The sequence below is a fragment of the Humulus lupulus genome, chromosome 1 (assembly GCF_963169125.1).
Source record: "Humulus lupulus chromosome 1, drHumLupu1.1, whole genome shotgun sequence".
NCBI classification, from domain to species: domain Eukaryota; kingdom Viridiplantae; phylum Streptophyta; class Magnoliopsida; order Rosales; family Cannabaceae; genus Humulus; species Humulus lupulus.
This window is the reverse complement of record NC_084793.1, coordinates 31,756,363-31,774,015: the sequence shown is the minus strand read 5'-3', so window position 1 is coordinate 31,774,015 and position 17,653 is coordinate 31,756,363. Positions and strand designations below refer to the sequence as shown.

The 17,653-nt window shown below is 46.7% G+C and overlaps 1 protein-coding gene across 1 annotated transcript; it reads left to right on the top strand.

The window, feature by feature from the left end:
* Positions 1 to 15,781: 15,781 nt before the first annotated feature.
* LOC133790481 (uncharacterized) lies at positions 15,782 to 17,427 on the top strand. The gene is made up of 2 exons (XM_062228139.1): positions 15,782 to 15,938; positions 16,938 to 17,427. Exon 2 carries the CDS (start codon positions 16,948 to 16,950, stop codon positions 17,161 to 17,163), a length of 216 nt encoding a protein of 71 aa, XP_062084123.1. The 5' UTR covers positions 15,782 to 15,938; positions 16,938 to 16,947; the 3' UTR covers positions 17,164 to 17,427.
* Positions 17,428 to 17,653: the final 226 nt, after the last annotated feature.

Genomic DNA, 17,653 nt, shown 5'->3' with positions numbered 1-17,653 from the left:
GTTGATCCGAATTATCTCGGCATAGATGGAGCAACACATTAGATAGGCAAGGTAACAAGGTCGTCGTTCCTAACTGAGCAGGAAGTAAGATCCCCTTTCTTCGTGCCATGGAAAGGTCCAATATCAATTGGGTCATTGAAATAGTCCTTACTAGCTCCACCTATGGAGATGGATATGATGTTCGCATCAATGGAGATTGATTGTTGGAAAGCTAACCCGCTCTCGACGAGATCTGACAATCGACCAACAAAACCAAATCCAGCAGCACCATCGGCAAAAGAAGTGGAAGAATACAAAATATTGTAGTGTCGAAAAAAATATAGTATGTATAAAATTGTATATATTATGTACGCCCTGCTTTTCCAACGGGCTATTAGTGAGCTGAGATATGGCCTAATTATATCATCCATGTGGATACCCCATGACCGGAGATGCTGTCGTCAGGTCCTACCTCTTTAGCTCGAGGTAGCAAAAGGTTCGCCAAGACTACTTAAGGGCCGAGTTAGGACTATGAAGGCCGCAGGTCGAGAAGGCATCCAACTCCGGATACGGGCTGGAGTTGGAAGCTATGACCTTTTATAAAGTCAACCACGCAATGTAAACGTGGATATATCAGACATCACGTGTCTGATATATCCCTGAATTCTCGGACACGCAGCATGAACGTGCGTATTCAGGCACCCACGACTGGGTTGGGCCGTGCGGCCCAATATCTCCCTTACTTGTTGATTAGACCACACTTCATTTGTCAGGTTTTAGGAATTAATCATGAATGTCACAGGAGTGACATGATGGGTAAGAAGGTCACGGGATGACCCCCCCCTACCAACTCCCAGGTGCCCTCTCCTATAAATATGGAAACCCTGGGAGTTGCAAGGGGTTGGATTCTATTATGTAAAAAAGTATCTTGTAAAGAATATCATAAATATAGCAATAATATTGGCTGGTGGAGTAGAAGGATTTTAACCTTTGAACCACCTAAAAACGTATTTGTGTCATCAGTCCATTTAAAGATCACTCATCTATTTCGGTTCATTATTAAGCACTAATCTCTTTCTCTTATTTTCTTAATTACCTGTTGGCGAAGAATCGCATCAACAGTTTGGTGCTTTCATTGAGAGCTTGTTAGATTGGTGCTATCGCGAATATCCAACTATGGTGACCACTCGATCAAGACACGGTAACGAGGCAGAACAACATGATGGGTAGGAGGCTCATCATGCTGCCATCTCTAGTGAGCAAAATCTTGAAGTCCAGCAGCGGTGGGGCAAGCAGCCGATAGGCCAGGATGACACTGGAAGCTCGGCACCCCGGCCACCTAATCCAAACCCGGATTTTTGCACGGTGGTAGAGATGGAGAACGCTCAGCTAAGGAGTCAACTGGCGAAAGCTAGTCAGCAGATTAAGGAGGTGTTGGCCCGGCTACCCCCTCTTACAACCAACGCTAACGTCGGAAAGAGGCAAGGCGAGACTCGTAAGTCCCGTCGGGGTAATCGGTCCAGGCCTAGCCGCTCGGTTAGACCTCCGACGTCCAACTCTACTCCCTCATCGCACTGTCAAGAGGCAAACTTCGAAGAAATACCTAGAGCCAAACAACAGTATAGCCGCTCGGTCCGAACTTCAACTCCCAGCTCACTACCAGCCTCGAGCACGCCCAGGAGGGCTTGAGGGAGTTCCAGAAGGAGATCCGGGGAGGGCTCACAGCACCAGCCCGTCCCCGCCAGACGTCCTGCGCCTCATCCAGATCGCCAGGCACAGGGCCCGCAGGTTGGCAGTGCCGAAAGGCCCCCACCTAACTTGATCCGCCCGGATGGAACCAGGATCGCATCCCCGGTCAGACATCCTCCATCACCAATAAGATATCCGTCTCCTCCTCGGCCTATCCGAGATATTCCAGCTTATGGAACCAGCAGGAGAAACCCGCCATCTGCGGGACCTTCCCGTCGTAGCAGGGCTCCTAGAGGGAGCCCGGATCCTCACCCCCAGAGGCGGACTCCGAGCTTCTCTAACGGGAGCTACTGGACCAGCAGTCGCCGGAGTGACCTTTCTGGTGGAGACATGCGTCAACGCTTAAGCTCGGCGCAAAGTCCTTAAGCCACCCCGAGGGGCGACCTACGAGATCGCCTTAACTCTCATAGGGGGGACCCGGTAAGAGGTGGCAACCATGCTCGCTCAGGGGGGGACCTGTCTGAGGTACGTAATGGCGGGAATGTCCCAAATAACCTATCTCAAGATAGGAGGGGCAATAACCCACCAAACGTATACAATGGATCCGGAGCTGTTGAACAGCCCCTGAGTAACCAAGGAAATTAGGACAAAACCCTTGAACTCCTGGCTCAGATGGAGGAGCTAATGAGGAAGCTCCTATCGGAGAAAGAGAAAGATGAATATGATTCGGGGGACGAGCTTGAGTTCTTCGCCCCCAGCATAGCAGCAACGGCATACCCACCCGGTTTTCGTATGCCGCACCTGTCCAAATTCAACGGAGATGGAGATCCGTTGGATCATCTGGGGATGTTCAATACCCTAATGATGGCCCACAACATTGGCCCTGAGCTGAGGTGTCTGATATTTCCCTCCACACTGACCGGGCCAGCCAGACAATGGTTCAAACAAAGCAAGAAACAATCAATCAGCTCCTGGAAAACTTTCTCTGCTGATTTCAAAAGGGCATTCCGAGCCTCCCAGGCTGCCCGCGTCAAGGCCGACTCCCTGGCTAACGTGAGGCAACAACCCGACGAGCCTTTGAAGGCTTACCTGAGCAGGTTCGCAAATGTCGCTGCTCGGGCCAGAGACGCAGATGACAGCTCCAAGCTCATGGCCTTGAGAACTGGAATCCTCGTCGGAGGGGGACTCTGGAATGAAATACAAAGGAAGGGAGTCAGCTCAGTAAACGAATTCCTAAATAGGGCCCAAGGGTGGATCAACTTGGAGGAGGCCCAAGCCTCCGCTACAGGAACCAGCCAGGTCCCTGAGAAGCCTGCTGGAGTGGGAACGGAGGTTGTGGCAGTGACCCAGAACGTTACGCAGAATAACCAGTTCGGTGGAGGCAAAAGAAAGGGGAACGGCGAGGGCAACCAGCACGGCCCAAAGAAGAATAGGTTCGTAGAAAAATTTAAGCCAGTCTACGCGACTTATACAGAGCTCACCCACTCTAGGGAGAACATCTTCCTAGCGAACTCTGCTCGCCTCCCCTGGAAGAAGCCGGAGCCGTTGAAGCACCAGAAGGGGAAGAGAGACACCTCCAAGTTTTGCCATTTCCACAACGACGTTGGCCACAATACTGATGATTGTAGGCATTTGAAAGATAAGATCAAAACTCTCATCAGAGCCGACCCCTTGGCTCAGTACGCGCAGAACAGGGTTCCAACAAGCCGACCTGCTCCGGAAGCCCCGGTCAGTCAGCCCGGGTCTCGGGTCGATCAAGACGTCCCTCCTCCAGTGATAGGAGGAGAAATATCCACAATCTCGGGAGGTCCACATTTGGCTGGCACGAGCAGGGGTGCCCAAAAGAGGTACGTAAACGAACTCAAGGCTCATAATGGAGTAGAGTTTGTCATTGAGCAGCATCTGCCAAAGCAACAGCGGTTGGAGGGGCAACCAATCATTTTTACAGAAGAAGATGATGGCCATGTTCAGTTCCCTCATAACGACCCTCTGGTCGTAGCAGTGCAGCTCGCTAATCGGAGGGTTAGGAGAGTGCTGATCGATAATGGGAGTTCGGTAAACCTTCTATTCCGGTCCACACTGGAGAAGATGGGTTTGACTGTCGCCGAGCTGAAGGCGACCTCCATGATGCTGTATGGTTTTTCGGGAGAATGATCAGCGCCTATAGGGACGATCGAGCTGGTGATCACCTTAGGAGAGGGACCTCGGACAGTCTCAAAACTCCTCGAGTTCATGGTCATCGACTGCCCCGCCGCATACAATGCAATTTTGGGCCGACCCACACTTATAGCTTTTGAGGCCATCACCTCCATTCGCCACCTCGCACTGAAATTCCCTTCTTCCATGGGAATATGCACGGTCTGTGGCGATCAGCTCGCTGCCAGGGAATGCTACAGCATTTCCATGAAGGGAAAATCGAAACCCGGGCAACTAACGATGGCCATCCAAGGTGGAGGAGAGGAATCTCAGGAACCTTTAACTAATCCTGAGATTGAAAAACCTCAGAGCACCGAGGGGGAAAGTATCATCCTAAGTGAGGATATTGACCCCCGAATAGGCGAGGACAAGTCCGAGCTCCAAGCTATTGAAGAGCTTGAGGAAGTAAACATCGATCCACAAAATCCTTCACGGATGGTCAAGCTCGGGAAAAACCTCTGTGGCAAGAGGAAAGCAGAGCTAATCAAGTTTTTGCAGGATAGCCTGGATGTGTTCTCATGGTCACACGAGGACATGGTGGGAATCAGTCCAAATGTCATCATGCACACCCTTCATTTGGATAAGAGCGTTCCTGCAAAGTCCCAGAAGCAGAGGCGCCTGGGAAAAACTCGGGCTGAGGCCTTAGAAGAAGAAGTAGCCTGGCTCAAGAAATGCGGCTTTATCCGTGAAGCCAAGTTCCCAGTTTGGGTCGCCAACCTCGTGCTGGTCCTAAAGCCCAACAGGAAATGGCGGACCTGCATCGACTTCTCCGACCCGAATAAAGCTTGCCCCAAAGATTGTTTTCCCTTGCCAAGGATTGATCAGTTGGTGGATACCATGGCGGGGCACGAGCTCATGTCCTTTATGGACATGTACTCAGGCTATAATCAGATCGCCATGAATCCGGCGGACCAGGAGCACACCAGCTTCATGATCCCGACTAACGTCTATTGTTACAAGGTCATGCCATTCGGGCTGAAGAACGCTGGTGCTACATACCAGAGATTAGTGAATAGAATGTTCGCCAACCAGATCGGGAAGAACATGGAAGTGTACGTTGATGACATGCTGGTCAAGTCAAAGACTACCGATAACCATGTTTCCAACCTGGAAGAATGATTCAAGATACTAAGAGAATACGGCATGAGGCTTAACCCTCAGAAGTGCACTTTTGGGGTCGCGTCTGGAAAATTCCTGGGTTTCATTGTCAACACTAGAGGAATCGAGGCGAACCCCGATAAGATCAGGTCATTGCTCGAGCTTACCTCACCCAGGTCGCGTAAGGATGTTCAAGGCCTGATAGGAAGGGTGGCAGCCCTAAATCGGTTTATCTCAAATTCAACCGACAAGTGCCTGCCGTTCTACAACCTACTCCGGGGAAATAAGAAATTCGAATGGACAGAGGAGTGCGAGAGTGCTTTCCTCGACCTGAAGGCACATCTGGCCGAGCCGCCCGTATTGTCCAAACCAAAGGTAGGAGAGCCCCTTTTCCTCTACCTAGCTGTCACAGAGGATGCAGCTAGTGCCGTATTGGTCCGAGAAGAAGACCGGGTTCAGAAACCGGTCTACTACATCAGCAAGAGACTTCTTGGGGCTGAATCCCGATACCCGTTGATGGAAAAATTGGCATTCTGTCTTATCACGGCCTCCTGAAAGCTCAGGTCGTATTTCCAATCCCACTCAATACACATCATGACTGATCAGCCTTTAAGGCAGGTTTTGCAAAAACCTGAAGCATCGGGACGCCTATTAAAGTGGGCTATCGAACTCAATCAGTTTGAAATTTTGTACATCCCCTGAACTGCCATAAAGAGTCAGGCCCTGGCTGATTTTGTGGCAGAGTGCACAGGATTCAGGGAGGATCCTGTGGAAGACTCACCCCAAGTCACCTCGGCCTAGACGTCTTGGAAGATCTTCGTGGATGGCTCATCCAATGAGAACGGCTCCGGGGCTGGAATCATTTTAATATCCCCTGAAGGGCATAGGTTCCACTCGGCCTTGAGATTCAGATTCAAGGCCTCCAACAACGAGGCCGAATACGAAGCTTTGCTGGCCGGACTGAGGGTAGCCCAGGAGCTAAAGGTCAGTTCCGTTCAAAGCTTCAGCGATTCCCAGCTCGTGGTAAACCAGGTGCTGGGTGAGTATCAGGCAGGAGGAGCCAGGATGGCTGCTTACCTGGCCAAGGTAAAAGCTGAGTTGTCCACATTTGAACGAGGCACAATAAAGCAGATTCCTCGAGAGCATAACGCTAACGCAGATGCCCTCGCCAAGCTCACTACCTCCGGGGAGACGGAGACGCTGGGGTTAGTACCGGTGGAATTCCTGGAAAAACCAAGTATAGAAGAGGTCGGGGCGGAGGTCGAGATGATTGACGCCAGACCAACCTGGATGACTCCCATCCTCGAGTACCTCACTGAAGGAAAGTTACCCGAAGGACGTAATGATGCACAGCGGGTACTGTACCAGGCCCCAAGGTATACGATGGTAGATGGGGTGCTATACCGACGTGGGCATTCTATACCTCTCCTACGATGTGTTCTGCCAGGCGAAACAAAGGCCATCCTACAGGAAGTGCACGAAGATTTTTGCGGGGATCACACTGGGGGGCAAAGCCTGGCCCTAAAAGTCTTAAGGTAAGGGTATTATTGGCCCACTCTATCAAAGGACTCGATCTCATACGTCAAGAGATGTGACAAGTGCCAGTGATTCGCCTCAGTTGCCCGAGCTCCCCCCAGTTGAGCGGAAGATAATCTCGTCCCCATGGCCATTTGCAGTCTGGGGAATCGACTTGGTTGGCACCCTCCCTACTGGAAAGGGCGGGGTCCGCTACGCTGTGGTGGCCATCAACTACTTCACGAAGTGGGCTGAGGCAGAACCTTTGGCAACAATCACTTCCAAGAAAGTCCTCGATTTTTGGTCAAGAGCATTATCTGCCGGTTCGGGCTGCCGAAGAAGATCGTATCCGACAATGGGACTCAGTTCGACAACGACCTCTTCACCAAATTTTGTGAAAGGTACAGAATTGTGAAAATCTTCTCATCCGTAGCCTATCCCCAGGCAAATGGCCAGGTCGAGGCTGTCAATAAGACGCTAAAGGCGAGCCTTAAGAAAAGACTAGACGAAGCTAAGGGGGTCTGGCCAGAACAGCTCCCCCAGGTTTTGTGGGCATACTGGACCTCGCATCGGACTCCTACGGGTCATACTCCTTTCTCTCTAACTTTTGGGAGTGAGGCAGTCCTCCCTGTTGAGGTTAAGGTATCTTCGCATCGAGTCCAGACATATGACCAGGACCGCAACCACGAACTACTTCGCGCCTCCCTCGACCTGATTAATGAAAGACGAGAAGATTCCCAGCTTTAGCATTACCAACAAAAGATCACTCGTTATTTCAACTCAAAGGTCAAAAAACGCGCCTTTAGCATTGGCGACCTGGTCCTCAAAAGAGTCTTCTTGGCCGGTAAGGATCCCAAAGATGGAGTATTGGGACCGAACTGGGAAGGGCCATATCAAATCACCGAGGTCATTAAGGACGGAGCTTATAGAATAGCTCGGCTCAATGGAGGGGCCATCCCACGAACTTGGAACGCCATCCATTTGAATAAATATTATCAGTAGCACCCTTGTAAGGCTTAAAGGCCACTTTTTTTTTTAAGCAATGAGGATTAAATCTTTGTTTATTATTGTGTATATTTGTGGGTGTAATCTTAAGTAACCACGAAAGACCCTTTCCTAGTTACTTGGGGGCATATGGTGCTTGGATATAACCAGGTCGCCTTAAAGGCGTAGAAGTTGATTCAAATTGATTGATCGTTGTTTTTCTTAAAAAACACGAGATATTGATAAAGGATTAACGCGAACTAAGTCCTACCCTGGATATAACCAGGTCAGCTCAAAACTTAGAAGTTAATTCAAATTGATTGATCGTTGTTTTTCTTAAAAAGCACGAGATATTGATAAAAATTAACGCGAACTAAGTTTTCAAACTAACGTCCTGGACATAACCAGGTCATAAAACTTAGAAGTTAATTCAAATTGATTGATCGTTGTTTTTCTTAAAAAGCACGAGATACCAATAAGAGGTTAACACGAACTAAGTTTTTAATGCAATGTCCGGAGTGCAACCGGGACTTATCTTAGAAGTTGGGTCAAGATTGGTTAACGTGTTCTCTAAGAAAAGCATAAAAGCGTCAATCATAGCACCAACAAAAAGAAAAGTGTATAGAAGCAAAAATGGATAAAGCCAATTGTCTCAAGGTGGAAAAACCTCATACAAAAGTTACAAAAAATAATAATAATAAAAGTGTTCGACAAAGAAATGCCCTAGGCCCCACCGGGCTGCTCCGTTGAGGTCGCCGTCTCGCCCTCCTGCTCGGCCACTGTGGAGGTCTCCCCGTTCTCAGAGGGTGCCTCTTGCTGAAGACAGGCTTTAAACCCCTCTAGGAAGGGCTCCCAGACTTCTACTCCTAGGAAGGAAAAGTCGCCATCCGAGTTGAAGACCCAGAAGTGGTATAGCATGTCCTCCATGGCGGAGCTGGAAGCCGCCTTCTCCTTTTCCAAGGTGGCCTTAGCCTCCTCGGCCTCGGTTTTTGCGGAGTCCAGCGCGGCCCGGGCAGTCCTGGCCTCCTTGAGTTTGGCCGTTACAGCGGCTAGGGCGGCCTTGTTAGCCTTGGCCTCTTCCAGCTTGAGGCGGGACGCGTCCAGCTCAGCCCGCGCGGCCGCCAAGGCATCCTTGGCCTCCTGTTCCTGCTTTTGGGCGGTCTTCAGGGCGGCCAAAGTAGTCTGCTGGGCGGCCAAAACAGCCTAATGCTTGCCCCTCATGTCCTCGAGGCGAGCCTTGGACCTGGATATGCTCCGGTGAAGAGCCAGGGCACCCTGCAAAGCAAAGAGGCAACTGCCTTAGAAAAAAAAAAAAAAAGAACGTATGATGCATGGTAACCGAAGGGTACAAAATGTAAAGCCAGCTTACCGTTAGAGCCATTCCTAGTGAAGACTCCATCACGCTCTCCGGGCTCCTTGTTTCGATCGCCCGCAGGTCCCTTTCGGTGGCGCCGTAGTAGTGGTCGACGGTGTAGGTTGCCGTCTCATACACCGTCCCCCGAAAGACGTCAGGAATTTTCTCCAGGGCCTGGGGGTCCACCGGAATGCGCACCTCGGGGGCTACGGTTGCCAAAATCCCGGGCTCCGCCCCTATATCCCGGACAAATGCGGGAGCTCATGGAGGGGGCGGGGGCATCTTCTCCACTGCGGCAGGATGTGGAGGTACCTTGGTCTGGGCAACTGGGGTCTGGTCTTTCCCCTTTGCAGGGGACTTGGTTGGGGTACCAGCGGCTTTCTCCACCCGGAGCTTCTTCATTTTGGGCCCAGAGGCTCCAGCAGAAGAGTTCCCTCCGGTGAACATAGCTCCCAGGTCTTTGTTCCCGGGCTGAGACATTTCCTCTGGCAAAACAAAGACAACATTAGTATACAAGTAAGCATTTATGCAAGAACTAAAATAAAGGGGAAAAAGCGGAACTCAAGTATATATATTGAAAGGGATCCTACCCCCGAGCTAGAAGAGGAATCTATGGTCACGACCATCGGCCCCGGAGCTCCTGCGGGGGAATCTAAGACAATGACTTCGCGAGCTGGAACAGGTTCTGGGTCCGAATCTGGTTCGGGACTAGACTCTTCTACATACTGCCTAAGACCCGGAGCTACAGTACCCTCCCGAAGAGAGGGCCACGACTGGAGATTAGTCCCATACTCCTCAAAGAGGGCTGACCTAAAGGCTAAGGTGTTGTCTACGACTACAGTACCCCTAGGGCGGCTACTCTCATAATCCAGCACGAGCCGGTCGACACACTGTAGTAGGGTTACGTCGAGGTCGGGGTTGTTTCGATGGCGTTGGACGGGCTGGTTGGGATTAAACCTAGCTAACCGAGGATCGGCGGTGTAACGCCCTGGATAGCCAAGACCGTTACACTGTGTGTTTGTAAAGTGCCAGACTTGCTAACCAAGTCATTTAAATAAAATCGTGTTATTGAAACTATTAAGGAACTAGGGTTAAAAGCGTTTTGGTCTCAAAAGTTACGTTATCATTAAGAGACATTGTTTATTTACACGGGATCCCGAAAAATATCAGTTTAACGACCATTTACCAAAAGTTACAAGGTTAAAATACATTAACCAGCCATACTAAGGCAAAACGAGCAGTTAGGTAATCCCTGTCCTGTCACACTCCTCGACCATGGTGATCGAACAGCTGGCTATGTACATTTCACCTCGGAGCTCTCCACCTCAGGCTTGGTCCAGCTTGCCCTTGCCTTTACCTGCACCACGTAGCACCCGTGAGCCAAGGCCCAGCAAGAAAACACAACAACAACAAAGCATGAACAATTAACAGACAAGTCAATAACTCATATTGCATCACACAGACTCAGATATATCATCAATCGGTATAATCAAGTATTCCACATACTAGGCATTTCAGTTCATAACACACAATTCACAAACGATAACCAGGGCTAGCGCCCTCAGGCTGCTCCCTCTGTTATCCTGTTGTTCTTGGCTCCCAATGGCCAACCCGCGCCCTGTGCGCTGATATCAAGTACGGCACTCTTAGGCCGCTTTTACATGTCCCTTGGCGTGATACCAACATTGACACGACACAATTCTTGGGAGCACTTGGTCCCATTACCAACATTTACCCGGGTGCAGTTTTCTTACCTTTCAATTCACTGGTTTCCGATGCCACGAAGCCGCGAGCACGGTCCTCTACCCCGAGCCTCTCCAAAGTCCTAATCACAACACAAATGAAACATCCTTTGTCACTAATCAAACCAAAGCTACCTCTCTGAAACCAATCCCACACTCTCGGAACCCCCAAATCCCTAAAACAATGCACCGAAGACATCCCCCGAACCCCCGAAGCAAAGGCTCAAAATTGCAAATTCTAACATCCTGAAATTGGCCTAGCGCCGCGACACTGCCCTATAGGGCCGCGGCGCTCAGCAAGTCAGAGAGCACACACACCGCTCAGAAACAGCCTTACGCCACAGCGCTCCTTCGCGAGCCCAGAAAATCTGGGTTTTCCCTGCGTTTTTCCCGAACCCAAATCACTCCAAACCATCCCAATTTCATACCTAAGCCCAAAAACCAATTTAAAACCCCACATAGACCAACCAATAACCTATAAACATTATAATCTAGCTCAATTACACAGCCACCCACAGAATTCACACTTAAATTCAGATTCAAACCCTTGAACCAAAGCTTGAGAAAAGTGTAAACCAGCCCCTTTAGATTCTTAAACCATAACAGCTACGAAAATTTAAACATGATACACTCTTACCTCAGTCAAGAACCCAGCTTGAACTCTCCTCAACTCTAGCTTCAAATCACCTTCTCTTTTGATTATTCCAACTCTGAATTCATGCAAAACCAGCCACCAACTTGCTTCAATTCATACTCATCATCTAAAAACCAGACTTGAAACTTAAACATATTATAGCTAAATCCTTACCTCTGAGTATTCTTGGCCTAAGCTTGCTTGATAACTTCAAACACCCCTTGATTCTCCTTCCAAGAGCTAAAGTTCAGCTTCCCTTTTCTATCTTTCTTTTGTTCTACTTCTAGGTCTCCAAAATTCAGCATAAAACCAACTTCCCAAAATGCTATACGTAAGTGTATTTTCCTTCAGCTCAAACTCACCTATTTACTGCCAAAAGACCAATTTATCCCTCTATTAGTATCCCTTTCTAACTAGACCTCAAGGGCTTACTTGTCCTTTTACTAGCTTTACAATTCTACCACCTCTCCAACAAAACTTGTTACCCTCTATGGTTACTAACAGTTACACAGGTTACCAAAACACCAGTTACCACTATCTAGCTTTCTAGGACCGTCTCGGCACGTGCATCACATTGAAATCACCGCACCCACGTGGTACAAATCACATATCATAATTATCACATAACATAATACACATATTCATATAACATGCTTAAAATCATAACCATACATCTAAATCATTAAAATCACACATAATTCCCATTATGCCCTCCAGGCACACTAATCAAGGCCCTTAAGCCTAATTAGAGAGTTTGGGTCGTTACAGGCGGTGGCCCTATCTAAGCCCCTGAACATGTAAGGATTACCTTGCCCAGAGGGACCTACGGCTGCTCCGGACCGGATCCTCTCCTCGTTCGTTCTTTGGGCGACCTCCAGTGCCCTCTTCCTCCTCGTCCTTATGAGGGGCACCTCGTCCTCATCCTCTCCTTCCCCCGCGGCCTCCTCCTCGGGGATGGGCCTCATCTCGCGAGCAGGGGGAAGCCCCCGGGGTCTCCTCAGGGCCAAAGTCTGGCCCGGAGAGATCATTTTGCACGCCAACATCGTCTCGTCTGTCACGAGTTGGCGATAGTCCTTTTCACTGGGGGGCAAGCCCGCCAGTATCTCGTACTGACTCCCGAGGATCACAGACTTGTATGTCCTCGCGAAAATGGCTGCATAATTATTCTAAGTCAGAAATGGATAAAAGGGGGGAGCTAACCAATACTTAACTTACGAGCTAAGAGTAAAAGGTACTTACGAGGACGGTTGAAGTAGTGCAGTTCGCAATTGCGAAACCCCTTGGACATAAAGAACTGGTCTTTGAAGTCGTTGGGGGTGGCTGGGCAGCTCAATGACCACAACTATATTTGGAAATCGGGTCAAGTAATAGAACTTGTTGCCTCTCCCCCGCTGCTCCGGGCTGGCCTTGAGGCAGAAAAAGTACAAGATATCCACCGAAGTGGGGACCTCCCATTCCTGTTTCAGGAACAGGTATCTCAACCCCGCCAACAAACGGTAGGAGTTGGGGGGGAGCTGGAAAGGAGCCAACTTCACGTAATTGAGGAAGTCGGTGAAGTATTGGTCCAGCGGGAGGAAGGCCCCAGCCTTGAAATGCTCGTCACTCCAGGCTGCATACTCCTCGTCGAGCGGCGCGCAGCTCCGCTCACCTTCTGCGGGAGGTCGGGCGATCAGGGCGCCCCTCCCCAGCTCGATGTTGTGGGAAAGGAATATTTTATTCACTTTCCCCTAGTTAGTGATCTTCGAGACGATCCTCTCGGCCTCGAAGAAAGCATCGGGCGCCACCTCGAGCTCCTGCTCCACGGCCGGCCCAAAGACGGGGATTGGGGAGTCTGTCATCACCTCGTTTCCTTTGGATTGTTGGGAGGACGAGCTGCCTGCGATCCTCTTAGGAGCGTTCTTCTTGGGTCCCATCTGGTCGCCTAGCGAACAAAAGAAGTAATTTTAAAAAAGGGCGACCTAAACATAGGGGAGAATCTAAAGAGAAGTGTTTCCTTTGCACGGGCTGAGGTAATCTCAGCCTGTGGAGAGTGAGACCACATGGTTCTATGAACACGCGCCTGTGCTCCCAACAGATCCCCGATTACTCGGAATTCGTGTGTCAGAAGGGTCAGGGTAAAAGTTTGCCTTGGAAGGAAAGTTTCAATAGGCAAGAGGTGAAAAACCGCATGTGAAGCGTGTCCCCTAAGCTACCCGGTTTTGCACCCAAAATGCTGGATATTTTTAACAAGCATACCCAAAAATCTACCCGGAAGATTTCCCCAGAAAACGCACCCTACTGAACCATGCTCCTAAATGGTTTTCTTCTACAATCGATGCCCTAAAATAAAAACCTACACCCTTCGTACCCATAAAAAACCAACAGAATATTGCATGCAGCTACAGGAACTATTTACCTAAGCTACAGTGAAAAGAAAATTTACAGCGTGCATAGTCAGAGAACTTACAAAGTGTTTTGCGGTGGGGGAGATGAAGGGGTCGTCTGAGTTGGGTCCTCGCGCGGAATGACTGGTTCCAAGACCTCAAAGGAGTCCTTGCACCTGATCTTCTGGAGTGCTGGGAACGGTGACCGGGAGAAAAAGAGGGTTTTTGAGGGTGAGAAGAGATAAGAAGATGGGAAATTTAGAAAATTTTCGAATAAACGGGTGGCCCATGTGTAAGGTGGCCACCCCTTTTATATACGTGAAAGGCCACGTGAGGAGGGCCGTTGGATTGCCCTGATGTGGGATCCGACGCTCCCCACTCGAAAGGCGAAACGGCGGCTGAGTATAGGCTAGGCCATTTAATGCGGTTCTCGGAAGACGTACCGTCACCAACCACGATGTTCCACGTATTCGGCGCCTGCGTAAAAGGTGGAATATGGAGAGTCCATGGAGAAGCCTAAAATCCCCTACTGTGGCCCTACACGACGTCGTGTGCCACGAGCAGGGACTTGGGGGGCAAATGTACGCCTTGATTTTCCAACGGGCTATTATCGAGCTGAGATATGGCCTAATTATATCAGCCACGTGGATACCCCATGACCGGAGCTGCTGTCGTCAGGTCCTACCTCTTTGACTCGAGGTAGCCAAAGGTTCGCCAAGACTACTTAAGGGCCGAGTCAGGACTATGAAGGCCGCAGGTTGAGAAGGCATCCAGCTCCGGATACGGGCTGGAGTTGGAAGCTATGACCTTTTATAAAGTCAACCACGCAATGTAAACGTGGATATATCAGACATCACGTGTCTGATATATCCCTGAATTCTCGGACACGCAGCATGAATGTGCGTATTCAGGCACCCACGACTGGGTTGGGCCGTGCGGCCCAATATCCCTCTTACCTGTTGATTAGACCACACTTCATTTGTCAGGTTTTAGGAATTAATCATGAATGTCACAGGAGTGACATGATGGGTAAGAAGGTCACGGGATGACCCCCCCTTACCAACTCCCAGGTACCCTCTCCTATAAATATGGAAACCCTGGGAGTTGCAAGGGGTTGGATTCTATTATGTAAAAATGTATCCTGTAAAGAATACAAAAAATATAGCAATAATATTGGCTGGTGGAGTAGAAGGATTTTAACCTTTGAACCACCTAAAAACGTATTTGTGTCATCAGTCCATTTAAAGATCACTCATCTATTTCGGTTCATTATTAAGCACTAATCTCTTTCTCTTGTTTTCTTAATTACCTGTTGGCGAAAAGCCGCGTCAACATATTAATATTCATAATATACTAAAAAGATTTTTACAATAATAAAAATATTAACATAAAAATTATAAAATTTCCATTGACAACAATAATTAAAAAAACTTAACACTAACTATAGCTTGTTTGTTAAAATATTAAAATTGTTTGTATTGATTTTTTTTTTTGAAATTGTGACTAAATATGATACAATTTAACTAAAACACTAACAATGGCTACTTAGAGGATTTGCCTCCTTAATTAAAAAAGATATTTTTTATTTTGAAAAGCTAAAAACAATTTTTTGAAAACAAGTAGGGATGTTTGACATTATTTTTAGAAAACAATTTTAAAAACAAAGTTACAAAACACAAAAAATTTTGAGAACAAAAAAAAATTATTTTTATGTTGTTCTCAATTTTTTTATCTATATATTTTTTTCTCACATCATTTTTTTAATTATTATTATTATCTGACATCATTTATTCTAACATCACTTTTTCTTACATCAATTTATCTCTCGCCATTTTCTCTCTTTTCACTTTCTATCTTCACATTTTTTCTCTTATTATTTTTTCTCACATTTCATCTTATATTCTCTCTTATCTGTTATTATCTCATCATTTTATCTCTCATTACTTACTATATCATTTTTTCTCTCATCTCTTTCTTTCTCATCATTTTCTCTCTCATCATTTTACCTCTCATTACTTGTAAACTTTGTTTTAAAAAAAATTCATATTTACGATTATATCCCTCCGTATTTTTGTAATTTTTTTTCCAAATTCCGTGTTTTTAGTATTTTTTGTAAAAACTTAGGTATTTTTGTAAACTTCCCTTTAGATTTTTAACACTTTCTTCAGCCCATGCGCAAGCCCAATTTGATGAGCCCAATCAATACTAAGTCCGTCTACCTTCCAATTCCATCTCTTTCTTCCTCAACTCACCTCATTCTCAATCCTTCCGACTCGATCTCTCTCTGCCTCCGTCAACCTCCGCTTCAATCTTTCTTTCTCCTTCACTCAGAATTTTTCAGCGACTCCGCTTTGCCAAACTTTTCCCTTCAGACTAGGCCAAAGGTACTTTCTTGAACCTGATTTATGTTAATTTATCTTGTATTGTGATCGTTAGAACTGCTCTCTCTCTCTATAAATATATATTAATGTTCTAAGAACTAGGTTTGAATTTTGTGTAGTGTGCTGTTTGGACTTTGGAGAATTACGTATACATATGTATGTATTGTGTTGTGTGCTGCTCTGGGGATTAAATCTGTATATTGTTTTCTAATTGTTAGATGGAGATAGATAGTAAGACACCATCTGTGAAAACCCTTCAATCTTCTGCTAGTTCTAGACCCTCACATTGCCCCCAAAGTCCAAAGATATCAAAAATAAATTAGGCAGATTGTAACAATCTGAAGTTGGGTAACATTTGACAACATACTTTATAGAGCCTGAATTCCAAGTCACAAAGTTAGAGACAATAGGCAGAAATCAATAACTTCAACATTGTCTCTTTTGTTGAGCTGAAGTTTTATTAATTTCTTGTTTTACTTGATTGGTTTGTGTTCATTTGTGGTGGTTAACGTGACATGAGATTTTTTCAAAGAAAATGAAATCTATTGCTTGCTTCGTTGGAGGAGCATTAGCATACCTCTTTTGTGTTTGTAAATTAAAGCTTAACAATGTTGATGACCTTCTTTATTATGGGAGCTTCTCTATTGTGGGCAGTCTCATTTTCCATGGCCTTGTGAAGCTGCATTCTCCACCTCTTTGTTCAGGCCATGAGTCTCTCATTCCTCTTAATTATGTTGCTCTTATTCTTATGGAGCTAGGAGCATGTTTATAAGTTTCTCTATGCAGAAATTGTAATTTAATGTCAAATATTGAAAATGTTTGGCTTTTGTTTTCTTTGGTTGGAAGGTTATTAATTGAATGTATTATAATATGTCTTTGGGACAAAATATTGTGAACTGAATGTTAATTTGCAGAGATGGTAGCACTTTTTTTTTAACGAATAATGATTATTGCTTTCAAAACATTTCTTCTTGAGTATTAAACATTCTTCTTTGAACACAGGACGGCCAAAATGGGGGGAGGAATGGAGGCTAACAAGAACAAGTTCATAGAGGAGTGGGGTTCTGCAAGAGAGAACCTTGAGCACAACTTCCGTTGGACACGCCGCAACTTTGCCCTTATTGGATTGTTCGGCATAGCCATCCCAATCTTCGTCTACAAGGGTATCGTCAAAGAATTTCATATGCAAGATGAAGATAACGGTAGACCATACAGAAAATTTTTGTGAGCATTGAGAGAAATGCTTGCGAACAATGTTCAATGAAGAACAAAGTTCCATTTTCTGATATGAATGAATTGTTTGCACTTTTATTATATAAATTTGTGGCGAAGTGATGTTAGCAGCCAGTTTACTTTGCTTTGGAATTGTATTTTGCCATTGTTATCTAACTTTGCTTGTTTTTTTTTTTGTGAGCGTTGAGAGAAATGCTAAACTGTTTGCACCAATAAAATTTGTGTCAATGTTAACAGGCCAGTTTACTTGGTTTTGGAATTGTATTTTGCCCTCTGTCATTTAAATTTGCGAAGCTTGATTCGTTTTATTATTTGCCACCAAGACTACCAAGATTATTGTCATCATATGAGTTTGGAACTGGCTTTTCTCTTATTTTATTGTGCCCTTTCATAGTTGATGTGGAGTTGGTTTGAGATATGGTTTCATATAATCCTACTTATATAGATTCAACTTATTTTCTACTCATAAAATCGTAACTCAAATT

What these genes read in the sequence shown, in the direction of transcription:
- LOC133790481 (XM_062228139.1), top strand. Translation starts at nt 16,948, where the DNA reads ATGGGGGGAGGAATGGAGGCTAACAAGAACAAGTTCATAGAGGAGTGG.